The sequence below is a fragment of the Pocillopora damicornis genome, chromosome 8, assembly GCF_964200805.1.
Source record: "Pocillopora damicornis chromosome 8, jaPocDami1.2, whole genome shotgun sequence".
Taxonomy (NCBI): domain Eukaryota; kingdom Metazoa; phylum Cnidaria; class Anthozoa; order Scleractinia; family Pocilloporidae; genus Pocillopora; species Pocillopora damicornis.
The window spans coordinates 3,079,021-3,095,777 of NC_142677.1; the positions used below are offsets into that span (position 1 = coordinate 3,079,021).

At 38.8% G+C, this 16,757-nt stretch overlaps 2 protein-coding genes, 1 long non-coding RNA gene and 2 other non-coding genes across 7 annotated transcripts; 3 read left to right on the forward strand and 2 right to left on the reverse strand.

Annotated features, from left to right (window-relative positions):
• Window positions 1-50: 50 nt before the first annotated feature.
• LOC113680503 (uncharacterized) lies at window positions 51-5,772 on the reverse strand. The gene is made up of 8 exons (XM_027197533.2): window positions 5,632-5,772; window positions 5,038-5,196; window positions 4,089-4,217; window positions 3,341-3,432; window positions 2,537-2,666; window positions 1,939-2,020; window positions 1,174-1,271; window positions 51-837 (listed from the first exon to the last, which is right to left on the reverse strand). The coding sequence occupies exons 1-8, from the start codon at window positions 5,659-5,661 to the stop codon at window positions 766-768; spliced, it is 792 nt and encodes a 263-aa protein (XP_027053334.2). The 5' UTR covers window positions 5,662-5,772; the 3' UTR covers window positions 51-765.
• On the forward strand, window positions 335-6,382 carry LOC149040948 (uncharacterized). Of its 3 annotated transcripts, none has more exons than XR_016179066.1 (3): window positions 416-592; window positions 3,531-3,850; window positions 5,011-5,407. It is a non-coding gene; the product is annotated as an uncharacterized LOC149040948 (long non-coding RNA). The 3 variants fall into 3 exon arrangements; XR_016179067.1 differs by lacking the exons at window positions 416-592; window positions 3,531-3,850 and adding exons at window positions 4,494-4,634; window positions 5,634-6,382 and having other exon boundaries at window positions 5,011-5,216; XR_016179065.1 differs by lacking the exon at window positions 5,011-5,407 and having other exon boundaries at window positions 335-476; window positions 3,531-3,714.
• A 2,613-nt stretch (window positions 6,383-8,995) lies between these two features.
• On the reverse strand, window positions 8,996-9,068 carry Trnai-gau (transfer RNA isoleucine (anticodon GAU)). The gene has a single exon. It is a non-coding gene; the product is annotated as a tRNA-Ile (tRNA).
• A 318-nt stretch (window positions 9,069-9,386) lies between these two features.
• Trnai-gau (transfer RNA isoleucine (anticodon GAU)) lies at window positions 9,387-9,459 on the forward strand. Its single transcript has one exon. It is a non-coding gene; the product is annotated as a tRNA-Ile (tRNA).
• Window positions 9,460-13,968: 4,509 nt separating this feature from the next.
• Window positions 13,969-16,331, forward strand: LOC113680472 (transmembrane prolyl 4-hydroxylase). The gene is made up of 3 exons (XM_027197502.2): window positions 13,969-14,964; window positions 15,295-15,413; window positions 15,956-16,331. Exons 1-3 carry the CDS (start codon window positions 14,098-14,100, stop codon window positions 16,278-16,280), a joined length of 1,311 nt encoding a protein of 436 aa, XP_027053303.2. The 5' UTR covers window positions 13,969-14,097; the 3' UTR covers window positions 16,281-16,331.
• Window positions 16,332-16,757: the final 426 nt, after the last annotated feature.

Here is a 16,757-nt window from a genome sequence, read left to right on the forward strand (position 1 = left end):
GCGGTCTAGACCGTACATAGTCGTGAAATACACACACTGAGACACATAAATTTGGTTTTTTTAGTTTTATTAAATTCCTATTGTTGTTTTTTAACTCTGGAAATTTTTATCTCCAGATATTCGGCTGTTTGGAGAAAATTATCGGTGAGGTCATAGCTAATAGCTGCGATGAACGGGCACGATGGATTTCGTGACGAATATCACGAAAAGTGACAGTTAAGCGTGATCCTTCGCAGCCGTTCCCTTGGATGTCACACAACGCCAGAGGGGAGCGTTTCAGAACATAATGAAGAGTGAAGTCGGTTGCCTAGCCTTGGATAAATTAAAAATAAGACACTTATGTCATATTTCACACAATCTGCACTGAGTCTACGAAGAGTTCCTTGCCATAACAGCATCACAGCCCGTGTTACGTTCTGCCGCAAGATGATACAAAAAGCCTCGAAGAAGTGGGGATGAATCCGGCGATGGTTATGGTACTTTCAGTGAAATATGTACTGCCTTTATGTGTTAATAGATTGTTGGTGTACATTTTAATCAGCGAATGCAGAGCCTGCATAACATTCTTCATTTTAAAGGATTCAATTGTTAGGTACACAACATCTGTTAGGTTAGGTAATCTTCACTCTCACTGGCTACTTCGGTTCCATGCATTCCCTTCATGACAACGAGGCCATCTTGGAAGATTTGGTCTCTTTCCCCGATGTGCAACGCCCTTACTTTCTTCGTTTGAGGTATCAAATATGGGGTTGTGTTCTCTCCCGTCTATTTTTCCAAAGGATTACTCCCAAGCCACTCCCTTGTGTATTCAATCACGCTTCTGAAAAAGGAGCGAGCCTACAAAAAAGATAAAATGACAGTAAAATTTAATTTTGAAATTGACTCAGCATACACAACACCTCCTCGAATTTTTTGTCTAAGAGTGTAAGCATAACGCAAGTCACATGAATACCTTACCGAGTAGGATTTCCACACAGCCCCATACTTCATTATGCGTACAGTTCTTGGATAAAAAGAACAATGGCAAAAACAACAGATTGCCTTAGGGACTATGGCTTCGTTTTAGACCAGTATGTGATTATCCGGAAATCTTTCTCCCCTACGGCCAACACAAGCTCAAAAAATTTTTTGTTTAGGTTTATAAAGTAAAAAATTTAAAGAGGCAATGCATACCTGTTCTGTGCTCTGTGCTGCAAGTAGCTTTATCACTACTCCATCACATAGTGGTTGGTTTAAAACACTTGCAGAAACAGTGAAACCATCACTTGGATCTAGAGAACACACATCGGAGGGACGATGAAAAAATATTAAATCTAGACAGCTTGAAATCTGATGTGGGGAGTTCCTGTTTGACAGGGTGTTTTCTTCTTCTCCTTTTTCTTCCTTTTTGTTTGGTTTTTTTTCTCTTCATAATTTTTTTTAAGCCAATGCAAGCTATTATGTAGCATACCACAAATTTCTTAGCTCTGAGGTATTGTTATTCTATCTTTAAAATCCATCAGTTATTTTTGCTAACATCCAGTTGGTCTAAGATGATCACATGATTTAATATGCCTTAGCTTAAACTGGAGGGTATCACCTAATGACAGGGACAATGCAGAGGGAGGGGCTGGGGGGCTTTAGCCCCCACCCCCCCCCCCCCACCACTTTTTTTTGCAAAAACAAAAACAAATTAAGCAAAAAATTAATTTAACAAAAATAAAGGAGCCAAAAATAGCCCCCCTACTCAAGAACTTGCTGCACCGTCCCTGAGTGAACCTGTAGAGTCTTCGATCAGTTTCAATTTTAAATTATTAAGCATTAATTGGGTCTTAATTACCCAAGAAAACCTGTTTGCCCCACAGAAGAGACAACATCCTCATACAAATGTTCAACCATATTTTTACTGGCTGTTATTCGTAGATACACACTGACAGGTATATACAGTGTACCATATACCTGATAAGCTTTTAACTTTCTCTTGAATTTTCCACTTAAGCTCTCTAAACTGAGGTCCAATGAATACACAAGATCCAAGCACCTAAACATGAAAGGAGAATATTTTCATCAATCTATCACAGTAAATTAATTGTTCCTTTTGTTTTCTATTCAAACTTATGCAGTGAGTGTTTTTATATGAAGCCAAAAAGTTTCAGCTGAAATTTAGCATGCATGGTTTAGTCTGACACAACCAAAACTTGTTAATTAAAAAAAAAGTGTGATCACACTTTAATTTTTTTGGTGTGTGATTCAAAGATTAGAAGTGTGAAAAAGTGTGATTTAAAGTGTGATCACACCTAGAAAGAAATTTTTGGTGTGATTCACAATTCTAGATCACATTATCAAGCTTCTAATCACACTCTTGAGAAAAAGTCTGATTTAAAATGTGAATCATATTTCCTATAAAGGTGTAGACTAAACCATGCGTACTAAATTTTAACTTTCTTCTGCATGGGTAACAATCCTTTTAAGGAACCTCTTTTGCAGATTCAGTCGTATTGCTTTTAAAAGTTAGGTTGGATTGCCACTGAAAATTTTAACTATCATTGATCCCTACCTTAGTATATTCTAAAGCTTTTTGCAGAAAACACATGTTATCCTTCACATTTACAAGATCACGATCAAGCCTAATAGCATCTCCATGTACAAGCTTTCCATCCAGATAAACCTTGCTTTCACTTGCAAAACTGCAGGAGTAACAAGAATGTAAATGATGAGTGAGGATCATCAGATGAAGGGAAAATATTGTTTCATTTCCATGTTACACTGTGCAACTGTTCTGTAATAGACATTTCTAAAGAAACTGTGATACTGTGTCAGTGGGAGAGTATAATAGGGTAATTTAGGATCATCAACTGGTTGATAACATAAATTGGCCATTGTAAAGAGTTTCAAAGCTGATGTTTCAAGTGTTAACCCTTCATCAGAGAGATAGATTACAGATGATATCAAAATATGATATGAACAAAGTGATTTATAAGGTGCAGCTGACATAGTGACATCAGTGATACAGTGACACAGTAACATCGATGACATAGTGACATCAGTGACACACAGTGACACCAGTGACATCAATGGCACAGTGACATCAGTGATTCACAGTGACATAGTGACATCAATGACACGGAGGCATCGGTGACATCAGTGATCCACAGTGATGTCAATGACAGTTACATCATGACAGGGTGGCATCAGTGACACACAGTGACATCAATGACACACTTGGCTGCGCCTCTCATGCCACTTTTTTGTTCTTATCACATTTTGACATCATTCATGATCTGTTACAGTCTGAACAGACCCATAGCAACAGGAAATCTATTTATTAATTAGCCTACAATTCCAAACATTACATACTAACCTGATCATTTCCCAAACTTCTCCCAGAGCAATACGTCCAGCAATTAGCCAGTCTAGCAAGATAAGGTTCGCATTTGAAGTCAGATGGAAAACCTGTAAAGAGAGATTAACGTTAAGATGTGTATTAAGTATTATAGCTTAAATCCTTAACTGAGCAACTATGTAGAAGTTCTTGTCTTTTTGTTTCATAGAGACCCTACAGGTGCTGTGAAAAAAAAAGGACCTTCATCCATAGCATGAAGTGACCAGGAGTAAAACTAATCCTCCCTGGATGGGATGCCAGTCCTATGCAAGGTTACCACTCATCATTTCATCAGGCTTCCCTGACAATTTGCTGTACCCATTTATACTCCTGGGTGGAAGGAGACTCTGTGAGAGTAAGATGTTTGTCCAAGAACACAACACAATGACCCGACCAGGTCTTGAACCCAGACCTTTCAACCCGGAGTCTAGTGCACTAATCATTTGGCCACTGTGTCTCTTAAAGGTGCGATGAGGTGAAGAGGAAATTGTAAGCAATTTAACTCCCACTTCTTTGCTAGACCCCTCTCCATTTATTAGCACAAATTATAGCAGATATTTAAAGACAATAGCGGGATGACTCAGTCACAATAACCTATGTTATAGCAACAAATCCTAAGGCATAAATCCAAAGTGAATTATGATGGATCAATGCTAGCTGATATGCAGCATCATTCACAAATGCAGATGCAGGTGACCATGCATTTTGCAACACCTCTACTTTTCACCTGTTGTTGCTGGAACTTGGCATTCTTGCAGCAAATGATAGGATCAGGTAACACTGCAAGGATTGCACCATCAGCCACATGTACTTTGAGATGTTGTTCACCAATGGAATCATCATCTGATGCTAAAATCTAAAGAGAGTGATAAAGTTGATAAAATTTTTTTAAATTAGCTCAGCTGTACTAATCCTTTAATAGAGGGGGTAAGTTTCTAAAGAAACTGAGGTGCTGCATAGGTGATAGAGTATAACAGGGTAATTTAGTATTATCAATTGAGTTCATATGTAACTTGGTGGCTGTAAAGAGTTTCAAAGCTGACGTTTCAAGGGTTAGCCCTTTGTCAGAGAGAATGATGAGGGGCTGATTCTCAAAATGTCAGTTTTGAAACTCCTAACTAATCCTTGGACCAATAGAAGTAGGGGATTCAGTTGTATCATACCCCTTAGCTTCTCTTTCAAGATATTCAAGAAGATTTTACATCAGCACCTTTTGTTTACAATAGCTGTTCTTTTCAAGGGGGAAGGTTATTCAAGGGAAGAGCCAAATGAGGTGAGTTTCTAGGGGGGAATCGGATCCCTTTTTGGCATGTAAGGGAAAGTTTATAGAAACTTCTAGTAAACAGTTTAAACTGGGAGTAACATTTGATTGAGTAGTCTGATGGTTCAGGTGAGGGTAGTCATGAGAAGGACTGTTGTCTAATTGGTGACTGAAGTTTCAACAGCCTGAGCAGAAGAACTATCCCCCTAAATTCTCTCTTGGCCTCATACTAAACCATACCACATCTCCCTTACAGACTTCAATAACTGTTTTAACTTCATTCCGATATCTGAATTAGAGCTCAAAAAATCACTTATTTTGGTCTGAAGTGGGTTTAGGTTTCTAAGTTAAGCTGCAGTTTAATAGATATTAATTTGTTTTGTTTCAGAAGGGTAACAGCTTTGTTTCTGCCCACCTTTGGGTATTCTTGTGTTGTGAACACAACCTTGCAATTTTCTCCTACATCAATATTGAGACTTGTATGGCTTCCTCCATTTTGCACTTTGTAAAGCCACTGACAGTCTGACTGTGCCAAACAACAAGGACTGAACTGACGTGTCACCAACAACTTCAACTATGAAAACAACATTATTGGTGAGGCTAGTCACAAAGGTCATGTTCTGGCTGTACTTGTATTGCAAACTTAGCAAACTGTAAATACTAGAACTGTTTATATAATATAATTGTGTTTCAAAGAAGAAATGCAATCAAGTGTCAGAAAACTAAATAGTGAACATCAATTATGATATTAAATTTGGGATACATTTGTTTGTCCCGAACCTCAATTTTGTCTTTGTGGGGATTTCTGAAAAGCCAGATTCCTGGAAAAACAAGAAAAGTGAGGGATGTTGGGACAGCAACAACCAGACCAGGAGGTCTGGTACAAACTGACATAAACTGGGTACAATTTGTCTGAATTTAGGTAGGATTTGACTGTGTGCAAAACATCTGTGGGTATAAAATGACTGGTGGCCATATTTCCGGTGAATGATTCAAATTGTATACTCACAGGGTGAATGAAATAAAGTCTGGAATTCATTGTTTTTAACTTGATGGGGTGATATTCATCAGCTGAAGAAACTTTCTGAGGAATGCAGCGAAACTCAGCACAACCATATCCAGGAACTGAAACGTGGCTCTATGGAATTACTGGCTGTAAACTAGTTTCCTTTCCCATGTGTAGTTTCTTCTTTATTTTTCTGCCTTTGGTTAGATTTCTGTTATAGACCTGTGTGTTGAGTTCCATAGATATTATCTATTTATTGCTCTACAGTGTTGTATCTAGGTGCAGTGTTGTATATTTTATGTGGGATAATGTTATCAGGAATCGTTTTGCATGACTGTATGTTAATAGCAATATCCATGCAATAGTTGAAGTTGTTATCTTGATCTAACACTAAATTCTTGCAAACAATTTATGAGGAAATGTCTAGAAGGTAGAGGGAAGAATTAGCAATCAAATCTTGGAAGTTAAAGGGGTAATTAATATCCCTTTGCAGAGTGAGCTATAGAAATATGAATTTTAAATTTTATTTAGCCTAAACCACAAAATATTAATGAAATATCTAAAAAAAAAACTCATGTTGTCTGCAAAGGTTTTTTTTAACAGCTAATGGGATCAAACTTGTTTAGCCAGAAATTTCCTGTTTCTAAGGGTGCGTTCCCTTGAAATGACCGAGGTCAGGATTTCGACTCGTCACGTTTAATTGACGCTTTGGAAATATCATCTGTTTGCGTTCTGAAGTTGACTATTTAAGAGGTAAAGAATCACGTTTCCTGTGAATGTTATTTTAACTGACTTTTAGTATAGGTTTAAAGCAACTTTTCAGACCAAACTAGATTGAAAAAACTGAACAGATACCAGATTGGCAAAGTAGGGGTTGCGATAACATAAGATTTAGGCTTTCTTCACTAGATCCTTGCTTTGAACAAAATATTTCGACATATAGAAGCTCTTATATTAAAGTTCGGATAAAAGGTGCGCTGTCGTTGGTTGAAAGAGCGTGCTCTCTATCAGAGTACAAACCAAAGAGCTGAGCTAAAGCTGTTACACCATCTGCCAAATTGTACAATGTCCAACCTTTTCCGAGACCTCTCTCTAGCTTTTCTTTGTTACTTTAAATTGTAATTTCGAAACAAGCGAGCCGGTGTCCCAGCGGATTTGGACCCCCCTAGATTTGGACCCCCCGGTCCAAATCCGCTAGCAGATACGGACCCCCCGGTCCAAATCCGCTAGCGGATATGGACCCCCCCGGTCCAAATACGCTAGCAGATTTGGACCCCCTCCGCGGATTTGGACCCCCAACAAAACTGAGTGAAAACATCGTCCTCAACGTTCTAGTAAAAATGGATGATACTTTACGTTCCAGTGCGTACTAAAGTATGTTTTTCATTCAAAACATGCGTATCGTTAATGCATACGAACTGGCATCCCGTCGGATGTTTCTTTTGACCAAGGGAAAATGCACAAGAGTTAATTTGATGTCTGGAGAGAGGTCGTTTTTGAACCTTTTCCGCGATAGTCGAACACCACTAGATTCAATAGGAGACAAACTTGTGACACTAATTTATTTTGTCATTATTCAATGCCCGAGTGTTGGGACGACATGGTTCTGTGCGAGTTGTGCGAGGAATGGTTTCACATGATTTAAGACTACCCCGGAGGGCGAGTGACTCTGCATTGTCTGCAGATCGCCAGACTCTGACGTCTTCGTAATTGTTAAGGTGCTATTTTGGATCCCTCAACAGTTAATAATCATTAAAATTAGAAAATAAGATTGAGTTCGATGTAATAGTCTCCATTTTTGTTAAGACGTTGACATTAATGTTGATTAATGTTGATTTGCATCTGAAAATAAGCTGAGAGTTCCAATAGTTCAGAATAGAAACATTTTTACTTATCATAGGCTTTACGAACGACTTGTAGTAGTAGTAGTTTCTTCGTTCTTGTTCAGAAACTGTTTATTGTTATTATTTTAGAAAATCAGACTGAGTTATTTTTCTGACTGGACGCAATAGTCTCCACTATTGTTATGACGTTTCGTATCAATGTTGATTCGCATCAGAAGAAGCAAGGATTTATCGTAACAATTTCAATAGTTCGAATGCAGTAGTTTGTTCACATCTGATTCTTACGTTTACTGTACGACTCGCTAAAATAAATGCGGTAGAATTGGAACGAAATGACTGTTTTTTTCTTTTACCTTTATTGAGGAATGTTGTGTTGCGATTGAAAAGAACATCGACAAAAAGCTTGCAAATAGAATTAGTTACCAAATATGATACAAAGGATGCTTAAAAGGAAAGTTTGGTAGGGAGGTCCAAATCTGCGGAGAGGGGTCCATATCCGCTAGCGGATTTGGACCGGGGGGGTCCAAATCCGCTAGCAGATATGGACCGGGGGTCCAAATCCGCGGGGGGGTCCAAATCCGCTGTGACACCGGCAAGTAGCAACAGAAAAAGTAGACAAAGATTTATAAACATATTAAGCGCCGTAATTTACGTTATTATAAAGTGAGCAGAGACGAAAATCCTCAAAGAGAAAACAAAATACAGTCCGAGTTTTGAAGGTTTTCACGCTCAGTTAGATTGTAAGCTTACGTACGGTAATACAAATCAAACACAGCGAACACTCGTATAGTATATATAGTTTCGTGTTCAAAAACAAAATGGAACATAACAGGAATGATGAAAAACATAGCCAAACTGGCATAACCGTTAAAATTCATACTAATCACGATAGTGTCAGAGCGACTTCGATCATGCAGGGGTCCATCGCAGCTAGCTCATCATCGCGATCTTCGGATATCGCAGTGAAGAAATTCAGAATTACATCGGCCGCCCTTCGAGTGAACAAGTAAAAGGTTGCTCTGATATCCTTTCCGATGCGATGAGTGGAAGGCCACATCGGTCACAGCAGAGGAGTATTACAGCACTGTCATTGCAAGCAATCCTTATGTTCTTGTGAATTCGGTTGTCGTTCATGCTTAACACACAAGCCTTGTGCAGTTTGTTTTCTTTGTGTCATGGGAAAAAACTTGCGCGTTTTTATGAGCCACAATTCGGCCGGATTTCACTGAACATTTCACTTTCAGATTCTGTATTTGAAACTACAAAAACTTCAGGCAAACGTTTTAATTTCGACCTGCCGAACTCTTTCAATTTGTGAACTGTTGCAGATCGTGACCTTTGATGGTTTGCGAACTTAGATGCTTTGAAATTTTTAACAGCTTTAGTCTTGTGCAACCATTCTAACAAGAATTCTGATTGGCTTATTTTAGCGTGCCTTATGAGAGTTCATAATGAATGAAAGTGATCTTCGCAGTGATGTGCACTACTTAGGCAGTAGTGAAAACAAGGCCTGAAAAAAATTCAGGCCTGTACGGGATTTGAACCCATGACCTCTGCGATATCGGTGCAGCGCTCTACCAACTGAGCTAACAAGCCAACTGGGAGCTGGTCATGATGGTGGTTCTAAATAAACCCGTGAAGTGATGAATAGATGGTTAAGAATATATGAAGGTCATATATTTGAACTGCGGATAAAGACATGAATGAAAGTGATCTTCGCAATGATGTGCACTACTTAGGCAGTAGTGAAAATAAGGCCTGAAAAAAAATGAATGAATTAGGCAGTAGTGAAAATAAGGCCTGAAAAAAATGAATGAATCCGCAGTTCAAATATATGACCTTCATGTATTCTTAACCATCTATTCATCACTTCACGGGTTTATTTAGAACCACCATCATGACCAGCTCCCAGTTGGCTTGTTAGCTCAGTTGGTAGAGCGCTGCACCGATATCGCAGAGGTCATGGGTTCAAATCCCGTACAGGCCTGAATTTTTTGCAGGCCTTATTTTCACTACTGTCTAAGTAGTGCACATCACTGCGAAGATCACTTTCATTCATGTCTTTATCCGCAGTTCAAATATATGACCTTCATATATTCTTAACCAGAGTTCATAATGTCAGAGAAATGCGCGTGCCGTGATTGATCAGAACGAGTTCATTCTATTTCCATAGAGTCATCGGTACGAGCGCGCGCATTTCACAATACATTTTATAAGGGAAACGAAAATCTTATTCCTCGAGCGTTGATCTAGAAGCACTTAAGAATTTTTAAGAACACCGTACTTCTCTCGTGTTCTTAAAAATTACCGCGTGCTTGTAGGACTCAACAATGCACTCGGCGCGTTTTTTATTTCTTTAATAGAGCATGTTGACGACACTGTTGTTCGCTTTGGAAATAAAGATTGTTTTGAAACTTGAAAGTAATGCGTGGGGAATTTAACGGATTATTTAGTATGATGCAAATAGAAAAGCCTTGATGACTGTGCTCTGTTCGGTTGTAAGGCTCCTAGGGAGCGGCTAGAGCACGCAGAAGTGAGAAGCAACACTCGACTCCGGCGGTTTGTGTTTCTCCCCACACTTTTATCGCGCTTTAGCTGCTTTCTGTGTGCTTTACAACAGAACAGAGCACAGTCAAGGCTTCTCTATTTGTTAACTAGGAGGCCCGGGTTCGAATCCCGTCAAAGCTTGAAATTTTTCAAGCGTCTTTTCTGCAGTTGCTAAGCGGTTATCGCAGTCCACCTACAAGGATAATAATTTCTTTGACTCAATTTCATCCGCATGTCGATGAAATTTACCTCATTACAAGTTGTTACGGAAAACTGTAGTCTGCAAAGGTTCTTTGTACAGCCGGTCAGATCAATCTCGTTCAGACGGGTGCGTTCCCTCGGGACAGTCCACATCACGATTTCAGCTCGTCACGTTTAATTGACGCTTTGGAAATATCATCAGTTTGCGTTTTAAAGTTGAATATGCGAGTGACAGAGAATCACGTTTCCTGTAAGTGTTATTACCGATATGAATTCTCTGATTTAATAGACTTGCAGTAAAGGTTCAGAGTGAAAAAACTGAATAGATATAAGATTGCTTAAGAAGGGGTTGTGGTAACGCAAGATATAGGCTAAGCACACGATATTCCTGCTGACTACAAAAGATTTCGACACATAAGCGCTGATCAGAATATTAATGGAGATTTCGTGGTGTTAGCCGTGATCTCGCGTTTTAAGTCAAGAGGTCGTGTTCTTGGAGGAAATATTGCATTTTAAGTGCAGATCTTGCATGTTTACTTGAGATCTCGAAATAAAAGTCATATCTTGTTTTATAAGAAGAAACTTGCATTAAAAAAAATCGAGATTAATTACCCTGCCTTATTCATTCGCAAGAATCCGTTTATCTTTGAACTTACTTTTCTTTTCTTTATGTAGGCCAAGTTCGAATGATCATTTTAGAAATATTGCAGTCCAACTCAAAGATAACTTCGCAAATTCGAATTTCGGTAAACACGAGGAGTGGAATTATGATTTCAGAGATTACGAAATGCGCCTCTGACTTCACTAACCTTTGTTCGATCCTTGAATAGTTTTACCAGAATATAAAAAAATATATCTCTTAGTTAAGATAAAGATATTGAGGTTTTACCGGATTTCCTTCACTTTCCAGAGCAGTATATCTTCTCTGTGCCTTTCCCAACAACAAGTCCTATGAAGAGAGAGCGCACGGAAACCACAAAACAATAAAAGACGGGGGTTGGGTCGAGACATGCCTACAACACTCCTACGACGCTCCCTCTTTTTCTTCTCGCCCCAATCTACTCTCTGTTTTTTGTTTTTTTGTTTTTGTTTTTTTGTTTTTTTTGTTTTGCTTTTTGGTTTTTTCTTTTTTTTTTAAGAGAAATGATTGAAGAAATAGGAGGGAAAAATTAAATTTTAACTATGTGAGTGGTGGAGGGAAGCGAAAAAGTTTCCATCCACTCGCTCCCTGCTGATTTCCCGCGCGGCACTAGTGCAGCACTCTTATCTTATCGTCTGGGTCGGTTCTTGAGAAACAGAGCAAAACCACCTGTCTAAATTAGCCTGCAGAACAGACGTAATTCGTTTTTCATTTCATTTATCTATTTATTTATTTATTTATTTATTTATTGCGTTTTTCAGGCGGACAGAGGGGAGTGCGAGGCGAACGCGAAGCGTGTCAAACGCGGGGGGGTGGGGAGGGTGGAGCGCAAAAAAAATGTACAGCAAGCACTGAGTTTTGGTTAAGAACGGAAGCAGCCTAGTGCAGTTGTGCAGTGATGAGTTTGTTGATAAGTCTTAAGCTAATGGGATTGGTTGAAAGGAACGAACTGCAAGGAACATAGGATGACATATTCCAGGCCGGAGAATAATTTGGGAGCTTATCATTAACAATTCTATTACATTTTTTGTTGGGCCATTGGGTATTATGATATTCAAAGATTCTGAAATTGAACACGTATGTAGAATAATGTGTAAGAAATTTGCATCGTGTTGTTATTTTTCAAGGAGACTGAGGCGCGCGGAGTTACCGACATGAAAGGACCTTCTAAGTTGCTACACCACTTACATACGTCCAGTTGAGAAACACGAATGTCTAGTTTTTTATGCTGCTCTACTGCAATAGCTCTATGAAGACTTAGAACGTCTGATAAACGAGCACCACGCATAAATAGAACTAGCAAACCATCTTAAAAACAGGCCTTAGGGACGGACCATTATTATTCTGGGTATGAGAAATTTTATTTTGCAAACATTTTTTAAACATATACGTCTCCGCAAACATTTTTTTCCAATATTATATTCGTGCAAACAATTTTTTCCATTTTTTTATTGTCACATTAAATTCCCATTTTTCAAGAAATATTCAGCTATTTTCAGATTTGTTATTTGCTTAATAGAGAGTGACCACTTTTAAGTTCCCAAATTGTGTTAATTTTTATACTAATGTTTCGATTTGTTGCTTAATTTTTTTTTTATTTCAGTTTTGGTAAAAATATTTTTTAATATTTTACCTGACTTCTCTGCAAACATTTATTTTTACCCTATCATGTTTGCAAACAAATTATTTTGTCTTTTCAGACCCTGCAAACAATTTTTTTTCAATATTTCTCATACTCCCCTCCAGAAAAATAATGTCCCGTCCCTTCGCATTATTTCAATGAACTAACTTTCCGTCCAATTTTGATCGTCACCGTCTGATTTCGGACAGTTCCGTCCAGTTCCAGATCCCCTTCCCCCATTTTTTGTTTTTGTTTTTGTTTTTTGTTTTTGCTTTTTTTCACTATTCCGTCCAACTTCAGACGCTTCGTTGTTAGGACAGTTCTGTCCAATTTATTGTGAACGCATCTGTCCCCGCCGGATGCTTCTGTTAGTTTTCGGACGCGATAATTTAGATTTAATGCTAATTTAAACCAATGTTACTTTTTACTACAAACATTTCATGCATCAAAAAAAATTTTACATTTGTATCAATTACTGTGTTGCATGCAATTAAGGGGTAACTAATTATGCTAACCCTTTCACTCCCAAGATCGAATTAGTAATTCTTCTTACTGTTTGCCATACAATTCTCATGATGTTGGTTTGGGGAATTTGGTGCTTGATCAACCAATAATCTCACAATTGATATTTTTCTTTATTCTCATCACCTGTCTGCTTGAAATTGTATTGATATAGTAGGAAGAAAATCTGTCTTGATCACTCACGGGAATTAAGGGGATAAGGACAAAGAAGGAGCTTACATCCATCATTTCACAGTCTAGTGTTTTTGTTTTGTTTTGTTTTGTTTTGTTTTTTTATCTTGAAAATCTCTGAGCTAGTCACTTTTATTTCCATCCGATCAGTTACCGCATACACACATCCAGGAGTAACTGCAGAATATTAATAATAATAATAATAATAATAATAACAATAATAACAATAGTTTATTAACAGATCCACCAGGTGGCTCTTCCCTGTTAAAATACATTAATTACAATAAAAATAAAAATAAAAAATAAAAAAAACAAAAAATAAAAAAATCAAATTAAGTTATTTCACAAATTACGCAATATTCAATTAAAAGTAGAAGTAGGATTAACAGAATAGAAATTACAGTAAAACTAACTAATCACTTTGTACTCTATTACATTAAAAATTCCTTCAAAGTCTTGAAAAGATTCTATAATCTTTACAGTTTCTAATAGATTCTGGTAAATTGTTAAATAGCTGCGACGCGTTATCTTGGAAAGTGCTGTTTTCGGTCGGGAACACTAATCTAATTGAATTGCTTGAGCGCAGTTCCTTGCGGCATTCCTGTTTTATTATTTTAGGATAATCTGGCCAAGTCTCAGTGTTATGCAAAGCTTTAAAGCATGATTTAAGATAGGCATGGAAGAGTTTAAATTAACTTCTCCTCTACTAACTATGTCCTTACCCATATCTCCCATTTCGAAAGGTATTGCACGTCATGTACAGATCCTACATATACCGGCACGTGGGCGATGTTTTTCACGCGCGCTTCCACGTGTACGTCTTAATAGTTCAACATAAGGCCGGTCACTTTGATGGGGAGACTTGCGTTACAACTAGGGACCGATAGATTGGTTTTCTAACCATCTGCCTGTGAAATTAAGACATGTCCTTCTGTCCCTTCGATCCTCGAGTAAATTTAACGTTTTCGGCACTGCTTCTGGTGTACCAAATTTACTTCATAAAATCTCTGAGCGCTGAGACGGGAAGATCAAGATCGAATACAACTCAAGATGGGTCCCAAACTTGTGCAAATGATTTTCTCAAACCTAAGATTTGCCCAACAAAGAATGAAGACCGGACCCAGGATGCATTTTTCCGCCTGGTGAGGCTCAATGGTATAAAAATCGGCCACATTCGGGAAATGAAACTCGAGGAGAATAAATCGCATCGAGTTGTGACCCGCAGTTTTCAACCATTGTTATTCGAGATAAACGAATTTCTGAGCCACAAGGAATGCGATCTGCTCATTCAGTTATCTCAACAAAGTCACCTTAAGGACAGCTTAACAATCAAGGGAAAAGGAGAAGGAATTGGTAAAGAGGAATTCGTGAAGAAGCTGGCCTCAAAGAATTTGACCCTCGAAAAAACTCTGTTCTGCTGGAAACTCCAACGACCTGTCTATGACACTGATCGGGACGGAAAAATAACCCTACAGGAATTTATAAGATTTGTGGATCTAGAGAAATATGTTTATCCGACAAAGGAAGATGCATTGCCGATATTTACTTTATTTGATTTCAACTCAGACGGATTTGTTGATGACAAGGAGTGCGCAGACGTCACAAATGCTACCTACGTTGAGTTCCTTTTTCATGTCGAGAAACTCAAATCTGATCCTCGGTATTTCATTCGCTTTAGTGAATCTGCAGTGCTTTCTAAAGACACGCCCGTTGTGAGATCGCTACAGAGAAGGATCGCTAAGTTCACGGGCCTGTCAAGAACTTTAATAGAAAAAAGTGAAGAAATTCAGGCAAGTTTTCTTATAAAAATATAAAGACCTTTGATAAGGGATCACTCTCAAGGAAGCGAAAATACCTCATTGTCTCCTTAAGTAGATAAGGACTATCACGTAATGATTTCGTTGCCAGGTACACCCACGTAGAGACAATTAACCCCGTTTTTGGAAGAGTGCGTGACAACATACGCGACCGAAATCCCGATAGATGTAAGCTCCGCTTCTGATTGATTAGAATACATTTTTTTTGGCCGGTGATATTGGTGAAGGCATATCGTCCCTTAGCGGCATAAGACAAAAACTTCTTGATAATCTGATGATGAAAATTGCTTTGTTTATGTTCAGGTGGTGCGTTACTCTGTGTTGGGCCATTACAATGCTCATTACGACACAACATACGGTTCTGCCAGGATAAAGGAATGCTGCCGTGAAGGACAAGATTTTCAAGATTGCAACTTGTGCAGGTTTGTTTTTGCTAGGTTCGTTATTACGCGCCGGCAGGCCTTCATTATTAACGCTTCAGCACGAGTGTTTCTTCGCCCGCAAGAAAATATTCGGAGGTCTTGAGCGAATCGGTGAGAGGTCTGGAACCGGGTCTAGCACTGATAAGTCTTAGAGCCAGGCTCCCGACAAACCTTTCCCCGACTCGTCTCTAAATCTTCCTTCCAGCGGGGGAAAAACGCGCCGCCTGCAACGCTTATAATAAAGCCCTACCCCCAAGCTTGGTTCTTCATGACATACTTTGGTCTTAATTGCACTAGTATTTTACCCCCGGAGCGGAGACGCGAGAAAAAGAAAACGCAGAGAAAATGAGCCGGCAAAAACCTGGCACTAAGGCTCGCTCTCCTTAGTCTTCCCCTATCCATGTTTTACGGGATCTCTGTAACAGTAGGGGTTCGTAATAAGCCCTCAACTGCTGTAGATTTTTAAATATATCAATGTCTATTTCTGGCTTATGGGCACATAGTTTATTGTGTTAATAAGTCTCTCTTAATTAATTTTCCAGGTTCGTTACCGTTCTCCTTTACTTAAACAACGTGGCGAAAGGCGGCGAAACGGCATTCCCCTTGGCGGATGATCCTGAACGTTTCTACTCGAGAAACTATTCCGTAACCCTCAATGAAAGATGCCGCGAAGCTAACCTACTGATCCAACCAAAGAAAGGCAAAGCGGTCATGTGGTACAATCATCTCTTAGAGCATGACGGGGATGATCACATGGGTGTCTTTGATTGGCTGTCTTTACATGGTGGATGTGACGTCATTGAGGGAGTCAAGTGGATTGCGAATGTATGGTTGAACGCACCCTTAAGAAAAGACGACAATTCATAATTGAACTGTAATGTTTTAGATCGTAATTAAAGCACGGGAAAATTCGGGCGACCAAGTCGTGATTGTTTTAAGTTTTGCATCTAATTGGTTGAGAAAGTGGCGCTAGTTCTCTGGGCCAATCACAGAGCGATATCAAAGAAAATCAAAGCAATCTTGGATTAATAGGTAATTTAGCGTTAACAACTGAGTTGAAAACGTAAATTGGCCACCGTAAAGAGTAAAAAGGCTGACTTTTCGAGCGTTAGCCCTTCGTCAAGTAATCCAAAGCAATCTTGGATTACTTTCGACACTCAATTGAAAATTGCTCCATCAGGAAATTTTGCTAGACTACACTTGTCAGTGTATACCTGCTGGAGTCGAATTTCTCTCATACCCCTCTGGCAAATTTCGTCCTCGGCAACTATTGAAAAACTTATATGTCGGCTAAACGACAAGGAATTTGTCAAGAGGATGTTGGCGCTATTGTTTCATCTTCAG